Raw genomic sequence first — 16,765 nt, 5'->3', positions numbered from 1 at the left:
CTTGCACCGATGGGACCCACGCATATGTCTATCAAGCGTGCTGCGGCTTCTCTAAAAGAGCTGTATGTGTATGCGTGCTGTGTCCGTGTGTGTGTGTGTGTGTGTGTGTGTGTGTGTGTGTGTGTGTGTGTGTGTGTGTGTGTGTGTGTGTGTGTGTGTGTGTGTGTGTGTGTGTGTGTGTGTGTGTGTGTGTCAGATCTCTGAGGGATCCACAGCGAGTCATGCTTTAAAGAGCCCTGAGTTAGTGGAAGTTTCTTTCTTGTTTCATGCACCAGAAGTAACCCAGGCCTTTCTTTTTTTGGGGGGGGGGTTAGCTGAGATCTCACCCCCAGGCCCCCGTGGGCGGGCACCCGCCCCCACTCTGGAGAAGCAATATTGCTACTTTAAGTGTTACTTGGAAATGTTCCCCGTTGCTTTTACAAGGGGAAACAGTGTGTGTTGCTGGAGAGGCTAGCCGGTATTGTAGTTGACCATCCCCTGTGCAGCTCCCCCCCCTCCTCTCCTCCCACCAACCCTCTCTCTCTCTCTCTCTCTCTCACTACCGTCCTACCGTACGTCATCATGAAAAACCCACCGCCATGGAAAAGCGCACACATAGTTTCATCCCTTTCTCCCCCACCTTCTCCCCCTCTCTCTCTCCTTCTCCCGTTTCACCTTCTCTCTCCCTCTCTCTCTCTTTCTCCGTCTCTCTTTGTCTTTCTCTCCCTCTCTCGCTCTTATTCTCTCTCTCTTTCTCTGCTCTTTAGATTTTTATTGCTGCCTCTCTTTTTTCCTCCCATAAAAATCTGGCCCGATTCAAGGCTCTTTGTTAAGACAGAACCATCATCAAAGGGCCTGATTAAAGAGGAACAGGTAAGAGTTTCTCGTTTGTGGCCCTAACGATACCAATAACTCTGCTAAGTGGAGCGATATTCTGTGGATTATTGGGGAGGTGGGGCGGCAAGCACCAGATTAGGCAGTACCCCCCCGTACCCCCGTCCCGTCCCTTCCCCCCTCCACATCAAATGTTTATACGTTTGTTGAGCACCAGATTAGGCAGTACCCCCCCATACCCCCGTCCCGTCCCTTCCCCCCTCCACATCAAATGTTTATACGTTTGTTGTGCAACAGAGCCGCCTGCTCATTTTTCATATCTGTCATGGTTCCACACCCCCACCCAAACTCCCACCCTAACCCCCACCACCAGAGGAACTTTTTCTCCCCTTATTTGGGGTGGGGGGGAATATTGCATATTTGTGCAGTTTTCCCTAGATACTTGCTTTTCATCAGGAACGGACCTCGGAATTGAAATATTGACTTACTCTGAGACAATGATATAGTCTCTGTGTGCACTGGACTGGTAGGGCTCGATCACTGAGCAACAGCCACCCAATTCCACTCATTTTTTATTATCGTAGTCATACAGTTGTAGTCCAATGCACATTTATTTATTTAGGATTTTCTTACTGAATTAGAGAGGGTAGAGTTAACCATACATTTGGCCCTTCATTGCAGTTCAGGCCCAACTGAGCTGATCCAGAAGCAATCCAGAATTCAATCGAACCAGCACCGTGCTGCAAATAACATTGTACGCATTTGAGGTGATGCAATTGTGTTCCCAACGGGGTGAAACGAAACGAAACAATCGCTTTGATTTGAATGCCATTGCGCTCATGCTGCAGAGATTTTGCGCAGTGCATATTTGATTTAATGTAAGCTGAATGTCACAAAAGTACGGCTTGACTTGACCGTACTAGTCTTCATGCTACACACACACACACACACACACACACACACACACACACACACACACACACACACACACACACACACACACACACACACACACACACACACACACACACACACACACACACACACACATACATACAAAGAAGAGTGCATTCTACCACACATTTAAGTCAGCCAGTGCCAAAGCTGCTCCACTAAAACGAGACGGCATCACCGAGACAAGTCCCTGTGCCACGAGGAACATGTGTTTACGTGAGTGGATGCAGACTGCAGAAAATTGCTGCAGATCTCTATCTCTCCACGTCTAACTCTTTTGTGGAGCTGATTAAACAGAGTCTAGAACAGTCTGCCTGTTGTAGTACTCCGTGATTTTCAGATGTTCGCTTTAACGGCCTTTTGGTCAAAACTTTACGTGTCAATGTTACTATAGTAACATTGACGTTGTTACAATGTTACTATAGTAACATTGATTACCTGGCAACAGTCATCACTGCTTAGTCATTTTTTTTTTAAAGAGTTGCATTGTTTGATAACATTTTAATATTTTCCTTTGGCATTACCTAATATAGTGTAGCATGTACTATACCTGTAGCCCATAGAAATGAGAATAGAAATGAAATGAAATAGAAATGAATAGAAAGGGCATCTCCATTCAAGTCAATGATGGGATAATTGTTGGACTGGCAGCCATTTAAAGTGTACACATGCCAGGACATAGAAGAAGGAAGTGTACCCTTCAATCTGAGCTGTGATTTGTTGAGTCAACTGACATTACAAAAAATGGATTCCATTGTCATGAGCCACATCAGTTAGCATCATTTCAATGAACGTTCTACATTACCATGGCAATCCAGCATCAGTTGATGGAACATTCCAAAATACAAAAGGAAATGATTGCATCACAATTCCAGGCTGCCATTGTGATGGTACCCATGAGTTTGGCAGTCAAATCTCCAGGGTTAGAGCTTCCAAGACCATTCTATTCATTGTTATTTCTAAGCTATAGCCTACATATCATCGTCTATATATTTATGTTCAATGCTCATAGGTAGATAATGTATGTCACAGTTATTTTTATGTCACAGTTATTTTCAAGTCAAGTCTTGCAATCACTAATTGAATATTTTATCTGTCATATTTTGTTATTATTGGATGATGTTTCATATATTTTTTTCGTAATATTTTTGCAATTGTATATTTTATAAAGTGTGGGTGGGGGGTTTGTTTCTTTCTCGCCAACGTTCTAAATAAGTCTTGTTGCTCTGTGAAATCTCAATGAGCTGTTACTTGTATAACCTGTCTTAATTGTGTTACGAGTATATTATCATGGTTTGGCTGGCTCAGTATGAGTACACTGAAGTACACTGAAGTACACTGAAATGGGTAAGTGTGTGAAATCCTTGGGGAATATTTAAGGATATTTAATATCCTTTCTGGAAATGCCAAGTTAGCAAAGGCTTTTTTTGAGAGATATAATTCAGCAAATAGCATACATTACCAATAATCATTACAACATGAAATAGTACAGGTTTAATAAAAACTAAAAACATCCATGACGGGACAGAGAGGAACAAGTCTGTGGTAGCTCATCTTAAAGCTCAGATGTCGTCTGACCCCTTGTTCTGGTTTGTGTGTAGAGAGAATCCGTCTTACGGGGGGGTCCCCCGTGTGTGTGTACACACCCAATGTCTCTTTGTTTTCCAGCACGGCTAGCAATAACAGGGGTGTTTAAAAGAGTGCATTTACAATTTATCAAATAAATCTGATGCCTTCATGTCGCCGGGTTCTCTGGACACACGGTAGTTTCCAGTGGAATAACATGGACCAAACAAGCGGCCCATTGTAGGCCCAGCCAACGCCAGGACCCCCAAGGTGCGAATTAATGATTGACCCCTGATGTAATCAGGATAAATAGTTCCCCGTGAAAAGAGAGACGGGGAGCGAAAGAACAACATGGTGGAGGGAGAAAGGAAGGCACTATCTGGCGGAGGTTTTTTAAGCAGCCCTCCGGGAGACAGTGCTAACATCTCACTCCTCTTCGGAGACCAAAGCCAAACACACAAGTAAAAACGTCTCGGCTTGGCCGTCTCACGTCACTTTTTAACTTTCCTCCTCCTCTTCCTGGCCCCTTTCATTATGTTCCTGCTTACTTTTCTCTCCCTCTCCTTTTCTTTTCTTTTTATTTGTAGTGAATTTCATGGTCGAACATGGCCAAGCCATCGACTAGAATGTCACAGGGAAAAAGGAGGGAAGAGGATTTTTTTTCTTCTGTGGTGATTAATTTTAACTTTCCTTTTTTTTTATTTTTTATTTTATGAATAAGGGAACTGAGCTCGGTGGATCTTAACTTCTGGCCACAAGTCTCCTTTAAATCACATTGTGTTTTCGCTTGGCGCTCCGCTCCAGTGGTTTCTGTCTTACACAAATAATGTTTTGTTCATTAAAATTAGAGACGTTACTCCACCCCCTCCCACCACCCTTCTTGCTGCTCAATTTCGAGGTAGTGATCTGTGTGTTTCTGCTTCGAGGCTCTTAAAGTCTAACAGTATTTAATAGATTTTCCAACCCTCTCTTCGGTTGTTCAAATTGCGCTAGATGGGTCGGGTGCCAGCAAAAAGGGGAGAGAAAAAAAAAAATTGTGGTTCAAAAACACTTTTGATTCTTGAAAACTGCACCAGATAGGCCGCGGTTATAAAAGTTTAATTGATCTGTGAAAAGTGGAAGCTACTGCTGGCGTACATGTTTCCCTTCGCTTAATTGCCCGCCTGGTCTGCGCCCCTATGAAACCCTGATCATTAAAGAAAATGGGTAAAACGTTTATTTTCCCGAGAAAAAAAAGAAAAGAAGAAAAATCCACTGGATGACGTAAAATTGGTCATAAATGCCTTCGTTTTACTGGCCAGATTTTATATGACAAGTTTCCCAGATCTGTCAGGACTCTCTCTCGCCAGTCGCTGGGAGCCTGTCACAGTGTGTTCATAGTTCACGTTTACATTCTAGACTTACATATCCGTTCATTCAGCAATTATTTTTTTCTCTCGATTTTACGAGCCAAAACCCAAGCGTTTATTGGAGCGAAAGCAGATAATTGATTTCAGATACTCCTTGTTGTCAATTATACAATATTCCATTCTCTTCTATTTCCTCATTCCAATGTCTAATTTCGGAGACTTTCTGTTCATACGGTAAATACGGTAATGGTCATCATGAACAGCTCTTGATGTTTCAAAGTCAAGTTAAATCAAAGATCATTGGTCATGTACACATACTTGCAGATGTTATCTCAGGTAGAGAGAAATGCTTGCGATCTGAAACTTGTGCAACTGTTAAGCTGATTAGGTCATTATGCGCCAAACTGGATCATACTAGTTTGTCGAGTATCCTCACTCAACAGTGACTCTTCAGATGTTAGATACTGTAGGACCAAGGGACATTTAAACTCTAATGTAATATTATCTTTATATTATCGATTGTGTATTTGGACATTTTTTTATATATATATAGGTATTTAATAATGTGTTCTGTTGTATCGTTGTAATAAAGTATTGATGTTGATTGTTTTCTGCCCAGAAACTACAGATTGAAATGATCTATCTAGCTAAATCTGGTGCAATAGCATGTTGTACATGGTCCCTGACAAATAAACAAATACATAAAACAATAAGTAGAAGTAAGCGAGTTCAACTGGCTAAATCTCCCGTCTTTATGTTTTCAACTTGGTTTAAGAGTTCAACGGCTGTGGATGCGAGCGCCAGGCCAGCCTCAGTTAGTCCTGAAGCGGTGTTATGTTGTTGGCAGGGCCGGTCGTGAGGAGGAGGGAGCCGGCTGATTGGAAACACTCCTGCAGTAATTGCGGAGCCTAGTTCAGACTGATTTCCCCGGCCTGTGTTTGGATAGCAAACTGCAGTTAGTGCTTCTAGCAAAAGACACCAGACTTGTTCACTCCTCTCCACGCTGCCACGCTAGAGCCTGCCTGCTCCGTCCGTCGTCCAGGCAACCTATAAAGTGTTGTGAGTTTGGTATCAACAAAATCAACGGGTTTGTTACATTTGAGTGCTGCCCCTGGGTATTGACGTGGGTCTTAATTCTGAGATTTTCCACTTTTTGTTACGGCATGACACTCGCACCAGAAAGATATCTGCCACCCATAACTGTAGACGTTTCGTCGTTTAATTGTTTTGTTCATTTTCATTTATTCAATGGCGTATCTTTCCACCTTCTGCTCCAACGTGTGTGTCTGTATATCTCCAAGTGATCTGTCCGTGACTCTGCGGTAGAGAGGTTTGTGTGTCTAGCTAGACTCGCGCCCCTCTAATTCTTTGTGCTCGTCACTGACTCTGGACGGTGGAATCCCGAATGGCGCAATTACGCTGTCAGCCACAGAACAGTGACAAACATAGGTGACTAATCTAAACTGGCGAGTGACTGGCAATACCTGGGTCATTTCTCCCCCATTATCTGTAAGATGACCCTGTAGGAAATGGCGGTGGTTGTGACTGAATGGAACATCATGTCCCATCAGGGCCTCTGACGGTGGGGAATGTCCTCACTAGGAATACTGTGGGCAGGCAGCCCTAACTGGGGCTGAAGGCTTTTAAGCTTTTCCGTCTTTCGCTTGTTTGGGTTGAGTGAGTCAGTTAGTAGAACGGGCCTAGATGGTTACGTTCTATTGGTGATATTGTCTATAAAGTTCCTGTCTACAAAATAAAGTTTGTCTTTTGGTGATATTGGTATATAGCCCTATTGTTGAGACTGTGTCTTTCAACATGGAGTGAGTTGAAGAGAATAGGTCAAGCATATTTTTCTCACTCTGAAGGCATGTACAGTATATATCCTTTGTAGTAATTTCTCTCTCTCTCTCACTCTTTCTCTCTGATTCACAATTTACTTGCGTGGTTAAAGAAAGGTTGAATATAAGCCACAAAACTAACTCTCTCTTTCTCTTCATCTCTCTCAGATGACAGTGAAACAGTGGACAGCATGTACGAGACAGACCCCCACCTCCTGGCGGGAGGGGCCGAGAGTGGCGAGGAGGAGACAGAGGACAGCATCATGTCCCCCATCCCTGTAGGACACCCGTCCCCACACCCCAACAACCACCATCACCACAGCCACCACGGGCGCCACCATCACCACAACGAGGACCCCTTCACGCCCAAGGAAGGCTCGCCCTATGAGGTGCCCGTCTACATTCCCGATGACATTCCCATCCCCAGTGACCTGGAGCTGCGCGAGTCCTCGGTCCCCGGAGCGGGCCTGGGGATATGGGCCAAAACCCGGATCGGGATGGGAGAGTGCTTCGGACCTCACAGCGCACTGCAGAGTGCCACGGTCAAAGACGGCTCCTTCGGATGGGAGGTAGGTCGTAGTTTTGACGTTCTGTCTACGTTATTTAGACGTCTTAGCTCAGTTTGTCGCTTATTTAAGTACCTGCAGAGAGTGGTACATATTCTGATTGAGTCTGAATGAAAAAAACGGGTTGAAGAATTAAGGGTCCTTTTCTGTTATGCGACCTTGAGAGAGGTAAGTGAACGGTGCTTGAGACTCTTGGTCCTCAGCTATTTTAGCCCGGTGAGACCGTCTAGCCGCCAAACGAAGATACTCATTCCATTTGCACCTCCTACTACCATTGGACCTCATCTTTGAACCAGCCCACCGTCGTCTCTTTAAAATGCGTTGGTCGCCAACGTTGGAAAATCCAACTGATTACTGGAGGTATCAGCTTTTCGGTGCAGACTCCCCCTATCCGTCCAACGGAGCGCGCCCATTTGGTCACGCCACACGATATGGAAATGGAAGAAGCGTGCAGCCAGCCCGTATTGAACTATTAATTTTCATTTCAACATGACATTAGAGGATATTGAAGTTGCTTCAGTAAGCTCATGGAGTGAATGATTTTCTCTCTCCGTCTCTTTCTCTCTCTCTCGCTCTCTCGCTCTCTCTCTCTCTCGCTCTCTCCCTCTCCCTCTCTCTCTCTCCCCCTCGCTCTGTCTCTCTCTCTCTCTCTCTCTCTCTCTCTCTCTCTCTCTCTCTCTCTCTCGCTCTCTCTCTCCCTCTCTCTCTCTCCCCCTCGCTCTGTCTCTCTCTCTCTCTCTCTCGCTCTCTCTCTCTCTCTCTCTCGCTCTCTCTCTCTCTCCCTCTCTCTCGCTCTCTCTCTCCCTCTCTCTCTCTCCCTCTCTCTCTCTCCCCCTCGCTCTGTCTCTCTCCACCGCACGGCTAATCAGACCAGAATCTTCCCGAGTCGGCTTCTCATTTCAGGAGGCTGGCGTTTTGGTCAGTCACATATATAGTCGGATATTTTATAGCATTACCTTCACATGTAATTATGCACTCTGAGCTAATCACGTCACTAAAAGGTTGGGTATAGTTTGGAGGCAGCCACTTCGGACAGGGTGTACCGTACATTATGTAGGCTGGCTGAGACAACCGTCATTTGCAGTTGCTCTCGCTCTCTCCTTCTCTTTTTCCTCCAGTACGCGAGACGAAACATTTGCCGATTAGAGAGGCGAGGCACACGCTACATGGCACAAAGCCACGGAAAGCGTTTTCCTCTGGAAAGTTCATATTATGACTAGACCTACGGGGCACGCATAGGGCCCCCCCCGCCCCTCCCCTCCGCGCTCTCTCTTTTTTTCTTTCTCTCTCTCTTGCTCTCTCTCACTCTCTCCCCCTGAAAGCTATACTCTCACTCTTTCTGTCTTTTTCTCGCTCTCCCCCTCTATCTCTCTCCTCTCCGTCTCTCTCTCTCTCTCTCTCTCTCTCTTTCTTTCTGTGTGTAAGCTGCTCCTGCCTAACCCTGTACAACACTCATGTTACAGGCCCAAAATGACTGCTGAACATTGTTTACATTGATTCTGAGGGGTCGGCCTGCTGCTCTCTGGCAAAATGACCGACTGAACCGAGGTTCTGATGGCTCCATGACTTAGTCAGACTCCAGACAGAGATCATTGTCTGTATATGACTATTTTGTTTCAATACTGTTCTAGCCAATAATTCAGCTAGTCAGGACTTCGTTCAAAATTCCTAGTTTATAGTGTGTCAATTATTTTGCACGTTTTGGATTAGATTCTTTTTGTTGTTGTTGAGTGGTGTGATTTTCCTTCGGCTACTTTCGCTTTATCTGTCAATCTAGGGTCACTCTCTGTCCTTTTTCTTTGCCGTTTCAAATAACCTATCAGTTTGTTCCACCGCTGGGCACGTCACCAACAGAAGGTCCCAAACATTTCTCCTCTCGCCGTCGAAATCCCACCTCGACTTCGTCTCGCCTGTGTTTGGAAGAGACATCCTGTCTGTCTCTCTCTCTCTCTTTTTTTTTTAGGTCCCTTATCAAAGATAGCCATAACAGCCCAGCCATCGATAGCCATCACGAAACTCCTCCAGGACCCCTCCCCACACCGCCTCTGGTCTTAGAAAAATAGACAGGCCTACAGAGAGAGGGAGGGAAGGAACAGAGGGAGAGAGAGGGCGAGAGAAGGAAGCGAGAGAGAGGGAGGGGGAAGAGAGACCGGGGAGATGGGGCACTAAGAAAGCAGGGGGGAGGTCAGTGCTGTTAATGGGCCTTGATGGAGGGGGGCCCACTGTCTGTCAGTCTGTCCCCTCTAGCCCCAACTGAATAGGGGGGGACTTGTTATGAGAGATAATATTTGATTAGATCCCAGATCTCCTTTTGTCTAAATGTGATCCTATCTACAGAATGCTCAGGGTAGGGTTTTAACTCAAGTAGTCATCATGGTGGGAATTGAATGGGAGTTGAAAGGATCGTATACTGTGCAGGATCCACCTATAGAATGGGTGTTGGTTAGAGTTGTGACACAGACAGGTGTGTGTAATGATATCTGGGTAGTATGTCGAGTTAAGAGGATGTGTGACGTGTGTGTGTGTATGCATGAGGTCTGTGTGTAATTAGGCTTGGGTAGAGTTAATGGGCAGTGTGAATGGGGCTCTATGGGTGAAAAGCTCAGGTGTGTGCGTGCGCGTGTGTTAGTGAGAGTGTGTGCGCGTGTTGGAAATTGTGTGCGCGTCTCTCAGTGTGTGTGTGTCTCTTGACGTCTGTGTGTGATCAGCCCTGGAGCACGGCACGGTCTCTGCCACCATCCGGTCCTGGATAATGAGAATGATCCAGGTGGACAGAAAAGAACGGAACAGAGAAGAGAAGAAAAGGAAGCCCAGTCTTGTCTGTCCCGGGGCGTTGGGTGATGCCGAGGTGTTAACTCTGACTCATTTCCCCGAGACGGACAGCTCAATCTAGGAGATGCTTAGCTCGGGGCCACGTCCATTCAGCCTGTCCCTCCGCTCCCCCCACTGCAACGGCAGAGCCACCCGGAGTCATCCATTTAAAAGCTATTATGCTCCCCTTTATCACAACATAATATAAAGGCCGGGCTCCGCAAAAGAACCGATTTCAATCAAGCTGTGCGCACGGGCCCTTGTCTGGAAGGCCTCTCTGCTATGGGACTGGGAGGGATCCTTCAGAGTGACACGGCCTATTGTGGAAGCAGAGTTTGGTCCCAGATCAGGTATTGACAGGAGCAGGTGGGCTTACAATAGAGGTTCACACTGCTGCTCCTCTCCTGTTCTTCTCCCCGTTCGCAGTACACACTGGAGCCCACTGTCAGCTCACGCTCCCTCTGGGAAAGGGAGGGAGGTAGAGGGCACTGGGAGAGAGGACACAAGTGAAAAGTGTGTGTGTGTGTGTGTGTGTGTGTGTGTGTGTGTGTGTGTGTGTTGGTAAGGGTGTGTGCAGTGTTGCACGAATAGATACTATATGTGTCAGTGTGTGCGTTTTATTTTTATTTTTTTATGAAAGTGTGTGTGTTTGTGTGTGTGTATGTGGACACCTGGAGAGTGGTTATTTTAATTTTAAAAAAACAGAGTCCAAGATCCCCCAAAGTGGTACAACAATACATTCTCACATGTGCGTGTATGTGTTTAATGACACGTAAGCCCCATATCCACCCACTGTGACTAACAGAAGGTTGTCCCAGCGTTGAAACAAAGAACCGTCTCTCTAGTGATCCCTGATCCAAACTGTAAAATAACTCAATCAAATATCTTCCGTTTTGTCTCGGGCTGCCGAGGGAACGCAGCAAAGCCCAAATCAAACAAGAGCAGATCCCTTTCCAAAGCTATATTAATGGTGTTTACTCACCCTTCTCCTAACCTCGTTACAGGGCGTGTCAACCCCGTGACAGGGCCTTTGTCACTCCGACACCTTTTACTTTTGTCATCTCGTCCTTTCTCTTTGTCCTGCGTCTCAAGTGTTTGCTATCTCAAAGAAGGCACTTGTGCCGAGTCAACAAATGATTCAGTGGTCGCTGATAAAATCTCTCTCCATGTGAAGACGGAAAGGAAAGCGCCTTGCCATGTCTTCACATTATGGGACACATTGTCGGAAATAGCTCTGCACAATTAAGAGAGTCTTTGTAGGGCGTAATGACCTCCTGGTGATTGACCTGGCTGGTGTTGGTCGAATGAATCGCAGAAGTTTGCTGTGTGCAAGCAACTATTTGTGTTTGAAATGGTGCTGTGGTTAATGTGATACCGTTCTTTGACTTTTTGTAACGTCTAGGGACTAACGTCAAGTCTTTTAATGTGACCTGCCATGTGGGTCTGCACTGTTAAACATCTTGAGTGTTTCAACTTGTTAAGAAATATGAGTTATCGCACAGACTTGTTGAAGTTGAAATAGCAACCCTTTTTGACGGGGCATGTGTCATGCCTTTCACAGATTGATGTGGTACACACACATATATACACACACACACACTAACAAATGTCCCATTACCCGGGTGTATGGCACCCGTCGGCCATACCTCCTCCCAGCTTCAAAGGGTCTCGAACCCTCAAGGACCTTGGGATGACTTTGTTGCCGGGCAGATTAGGACTTTTGCTTTGTTTGTGCTTATAGCGTTTGAGTGTTTTTCCATATCAGCATCATTCATCCGATGAGAGTGAAGAAAAGGGGAAAAAAGTGCCTGTCGTTCTTTTCTCTCTCTCGTATTTACCTTACTGTTGACTTAGCGATACGCCAAGGCGTTAGATGGGTGCTCTTGGGCAGCCGGCGGGACTACGTGACAGATACCCAGCGCTCCATGGACGTTGCTCATATTTCTCCGCCTGCATTCTTTTGTGCCCTGATCCCTGGGATGACAGCTTCCTTTTCATGCCAGCACTTGGTTGGCCCTTTTGTTTGCTAGCTAAAACGCTAGCTAATGTCCTCTTGGAACCCGGGCGAAGACTTTGGGCCCCGCCCTGACACTTATCTGTCCTGACCCTACCGCTCACCTCCAGCACTGTTTGCTCGCCTTTTGTGTCGGAGGAATTGCTGAGCCCTGTATACCCAGCATGTGTCAAGATAGTGCACTAGCGGTGATCAAGGCGCAGTTTGCAACATGTTTGGTCTGTTTGCCGACGAGGTGTTTTTTGTGTGCTTTTTATCTCGAGCCGGGCCACAAGACTAATGTTACCTAGCTGATAGGGCAGAAACCGCCAAGGACTTTAGGGGACACCGAATAGACAAACCAAAGGAATGGCGAGTAGTTGACAGAGAGAGGGAAGTAGCTAGTGCCCCCCATTCAAACGACTGCAGATACACGGAAACCGGCCGCGCTATGCGTTTTCGCTTTGAATATTTGTTCTATTTTGTGGGAAGATGTGGTTTTGAATCAATATCCAATGTCTGTATGTCAGATGTACACCTTTCAAGGTAAGGTGCTGACGAACGGAATGTACAACTTATCGCCATAACGATAGCACCTTCATCTGTGGGGGGAATGGTTTCTGAGTAAGCCCACAGTGTGGTTTGTGTTTATCTGCAAATTGATCAAAATGTTGTCTGTTCAGACGATCTTAGCATGTTGTACCAAGAATACACTGTTTCTTATCAGTCAAGACCATGTATTGAGGGGTCTCCTGAGTGGCGCAGTGGTCTAAGGCACTGCATCGCAGTGCTAGAAGCGTCACTACAGACCTGGGTTCGATCCTAGGCTGTATCACAACCGGCCATGACCGGGAGTCCCATGGAGCGGCGCATAATTAACCCAGCGTCGTCGGGGTTAGGGGAGGGTTTGGCCGGGGGGGCTTTACATGGCTCATCGCGCTCTAGCAACTCCTTGTGGCGGGCCGGGTGCCTGCAGGCTGACCCCGGTTGTCAGTTGAACGGTGTTTCCTCCGACACATTGGCGCGGGTGGCTTCCGGGTTAAGTGGGCGGGTGTTAAGAAGCGAGGTTTGGTGGGTCATGTTTCAGAGGACGCATGACTCGACCTTCACTTCCTGAGCCCATTGGGGAGTTGCGGCGATGAGACAAGATTGAAATTGGGGAGAAAATAGGGGTAAAAAATTAAAGAAATACCATGTGTTGATCTGGAAAACACACAGACTGTCGCCCTATTCATTTCCAGTGGACTGTCACCTCTTCTGTAGACCATGTTGACCCCGAGACATGGGTGCAAATACTACTTGAAACCATTTCACATATGTTATCCTGGTGTGACTGAGCTAGCCTGGCAGCCGTGTGGGCATGGCCCAACCCCTCTCTACCGCATAGCAAAATGTATAGAATTGCAGGAAATTAGCTTTAAAACGGCACTATTTTATCTCAGCCTCGTGGCGAAATGTGTAGAATAGCATGAAATTAGCTATACATTATTACTTTTTTTGGGCCACCAGAATTTCTGCAGGCCCACCCACCAATGAATTTCTGGCTATGCTACTGTAGCCTGGTAAAATACAAACAATAGAATAGTCACAAGAGTGCAAACCCCGCACATCTAGCACTCCAGGCAGACTAGAGCAAACGCTAAAAGTACTTGAAAATGTTTGAATAGTATGTGAACCCAAGACTGGTAGCCCTTGTGTGGAACATGAAGCCATGTGAGATGAGCTCTCCAGGTTAATGGAGCATTAGAGCATAGTATTTTACTAATCAAATTAGAGCCTGACTCTGATGAGGTCAAAAGAGCAGCAGTATTTTGGGTATATTTATAAAAGCATTGGAAAGGATAAATGTTTACTACCGTCAAATTATGTTGCGTTAATTATATTAAATTATTATATATAATTTAACATCGAATAAATAGATAATAATGGTCATTTATATTAATAACAATTCATATTGTAATTAACAATGATACTAATGAGGACTTAGTTAATAATTACAATAGTTAATTATTAGTCATTATTCTTGACATTAATATTACCTAAATATTTCTTTATGTACATTTATCTCCAGGTTGTTTTAAGATGGTACATAATATTATTGCCAAATTGTAAGGAGTAATGTTGGCATTTGTGTTTCCTTTCCCACAGTAAAATGCCATGTAATGAATATCAGTCTTGTGGTATTTAACAGCCCTATTGACCAACACTGTGTGGTTTTCTGTATCATGGTTATATCTGATAAACCCAAGTTTAAACATGAACAAAATATATACAAAAAACAGAGCAAGCATAACACCACAGTTTCAATCCTGAGGTTGTAATATCTTCCATTCACGTTCATTTTATGTAGGTTTTAAACATGCCATTAGCCAATTTAATCCAATTTTCCCAGCTTTCGGAGCACTCCAGTGGAACATATTACATCTAATATTAAACATATGGGCCCTGTTGCCTTAGAAACATCGCAGCAGCTTTTTAGGAGCTGTTAAAGAAAGACACATTCTTTTTTTTATTTTCTTTGCGTCTCTCGTCCCCTCGAACCGATGTCAATTATCCCTCTGAACATGGTAATTGATAACGAGGAAGCAAGCAGCAAATTAAATGTCAGGTTTGATTAGAACGCTGATGCCTTATCATTTGTTCATAACTTGCTACCAGCGTCTGTTAATTAATCTCAAGACCCCCAGATGAAATGAAAGAGTATCTCAGGAGGAAGTGAACGGGAGAGAAAGTCATCCGTTTTTGATAGAGCGGTCGAGCGGCTCAATAAATATTGTCCCTCCAAATTGTTGATGTTATTATTTGGTCATTGGTTCCACCGCTCCCGTCGACTCTGAGCCACTTTGTCTCTCAATAGAGTCTCTTGTCTAGCTTCAAACTCCAGCCCCTCCAGTCTCTTAACTCACTCACTCCTCAACAATGTCATCCTTTATGGCGTTTCCCTTCTGTTAGCCGCCGCGTGGCGCGTAGCTCGCACAGACTTGCTTTAACTAATGCTCAGGCGATTATGTGTTCCTAAACATTAATTTAATACCCCTCCTCGCTCCCCTGTCCTCGGTGGCCAAAAGCAGGTAACTCCTGACCAATTCCTCCCACCCTCCCCTACCTCCTCCCTCCTCTGTATCCCAGTGAAAACCCATCATTCATGGCTGTCCTGATGAATAGCCACATCATTGCCGCGTTAGCCCCGGGCCACGGCAGACAATGATATTGCTCTGTGGCCGGGCCAGAAAATGATGACATTTGTCAAAGGCTGTTTATGTTGTTAATTAGATTGATGCTTACACTTGGAAATGGGACTTGGTCCTGCATGATAGCATTCACCCCCCCTCCATTTCATGAATTAGCCATGAAGCTGCTTTCATTTTCTTCTCGGCTCGGCTGCTTGTTTTTTTTTTTGCTTTCCCACCATGTTTTGCCGTGTGAAAAAAAAGAAAAAATATGTGTATGTTTGTGCGTGCTTGTGTGAGAGAGAGCGTGCATGTGTGAGAGAGAGCGAGCGTGTACGTGCATGACTGAGTTAGTGGAAGAGGAGGTGTCAGAGAAGGGTCAGAGCAGGGTTTGGCACGGCCCCACAGCCAGCCCATACGGCGAGGGCTTACCCAGCTTAAAGTGCCACACACAGCAGAGAGAGCTCTCTAACCAGCTCCACCACCACCTGTACAGAGACAGACATGTCAGAGCCCCATGGACAAACCCTCTGTTGTTCCCCTAGCCCCCCTGCCGATACCCCCCCCCCCCCCCACCTCCAAATTAAAGAAAGAGTTTAACTTTCAATCCCCACACAACCCGCTTTTATGGGCTTGAAGTATTTCCTAAACATTTCCAAGAGAGAGAATGGAGACGCTGGCCTATTAATCGGGTCCCCGCGGCTGTTGTGATTACTATTTCCGATCACAACGCTGTCAACACCGTAATAACGGCAGATTTAGACGACAGAGGTGAGAATGTATTGTTCTACCATGTTGGAGATCTTGGACTTTGTTTTAATTAAAACACCCACTCTCCAGGTGTCCACACACGCACTTTAAAGAGCGCTTGCACGCAAACACACCCACGAACACACACTCACGCACACTGGCAAACAGACAAACCCCTGATTTGTTATTCTTTCCTCAAGTTGACTATTTGGAATAACAGCACGGGCCGAGAAAGGAAGCATAATGACGACATGCCATTTGAAAAACAGTGTTGAATTGTTGAAATGTCAAATTGGTCTTTACTTTGGAAAGGGTGTGGAGTCGGTCGAGTGATTTTTGGGGTCAAATCCTCCTACACTGTCTTTGAGGGGTTAGAGTTGCCCGTACAGTCTATTTCTTTTTCTGCATCTCGGCGTCTCTCTTTCTCTCTATTATAATAATACATAGGTTTTATATAGCGCTCTTTATGGACCCAAAGTCAATTTACAATAGTTTCAAAAATCTCTCTCTCTCTCTCTCTCTCTCTCTCTCTCTCTCTCTCTCTCTCTCTCTCTCTCTCTCTCTCTCTCTCTCTCTCTCTCTCTCTCTCTCTCTCTCTCCCTCTCTCTCTCTCTCTCTCTCCCTCTCTCTCTCCCTCTCTCTCTCTCTCCCTCTCTCTCTCTCTCTCTCTCTCTCTCTCTCTCTCTCTCTCTCTCTCTCTCTCTCTCTCTCTCTCTCTCTCTCTCTCTCTCTCTCTCTCTCTCTCTCTCTCTTTTAGATGACTCTAAGTCAGGAGTAGTAGCGTTTTGTCCATGAATCATCCCAGGCCTTGCCCTCTTGTCTCCCCTGCCCAACCCATATCTGTAAATCTGTCACAACTCCTCCACAGCACATATTTCACATGAATTTCCATCTATGGTATTCCTTGTTTTGCTTTAAGGAATACATCAATATGTACAGTACCGGTCAAAAGTTT

The 16,765-nt window shown here is 45.5% G+C and overlaps 1 protein-coding gene across 12 annotated transcripts in view; it reads left to right on the top strand.

Moving 5' to 3' along the window:
• The window catches only part of prdm16 (PR domain containing 16), a 243,686-nt gene that overhangs the window by 67,011 nt on the left and 159,910 nt on the right, over positions 1–16,765 (top strand). For all 12 annotated transcript variants that reach the window (XM_045696021.1, XM_014146163.2, XM_014146162.2 and 9 more), the window contains exon 2: positions 6,689–7,089. In XM_045696021.1, coding sequence (XP_045551977.1) covers positions 6,689–7,089 — 401 coding nt within the window. The remainder of the gene's footprint in view (positions 1–6,688; positions 7,090–16,765) is intronic.

This window comes from Salmo salar, chromosome ssa15 (assembly GCF_905237065.1).
Source record: "Salmo salar chromosome ssa15, Ssal_v3.1, whole genome shotgun sequence".
NCBI lineage: Eukaryota > Metazoa > Chordata > Actinopteri > Salmoniformes > Salmonidae > Salmo > Salmo salar.
The sequence above is the reverse complement of the archived record's forward strand: the minus strand, read 5'-3'. Positions and strand labels throughout refer to the sequence as shown.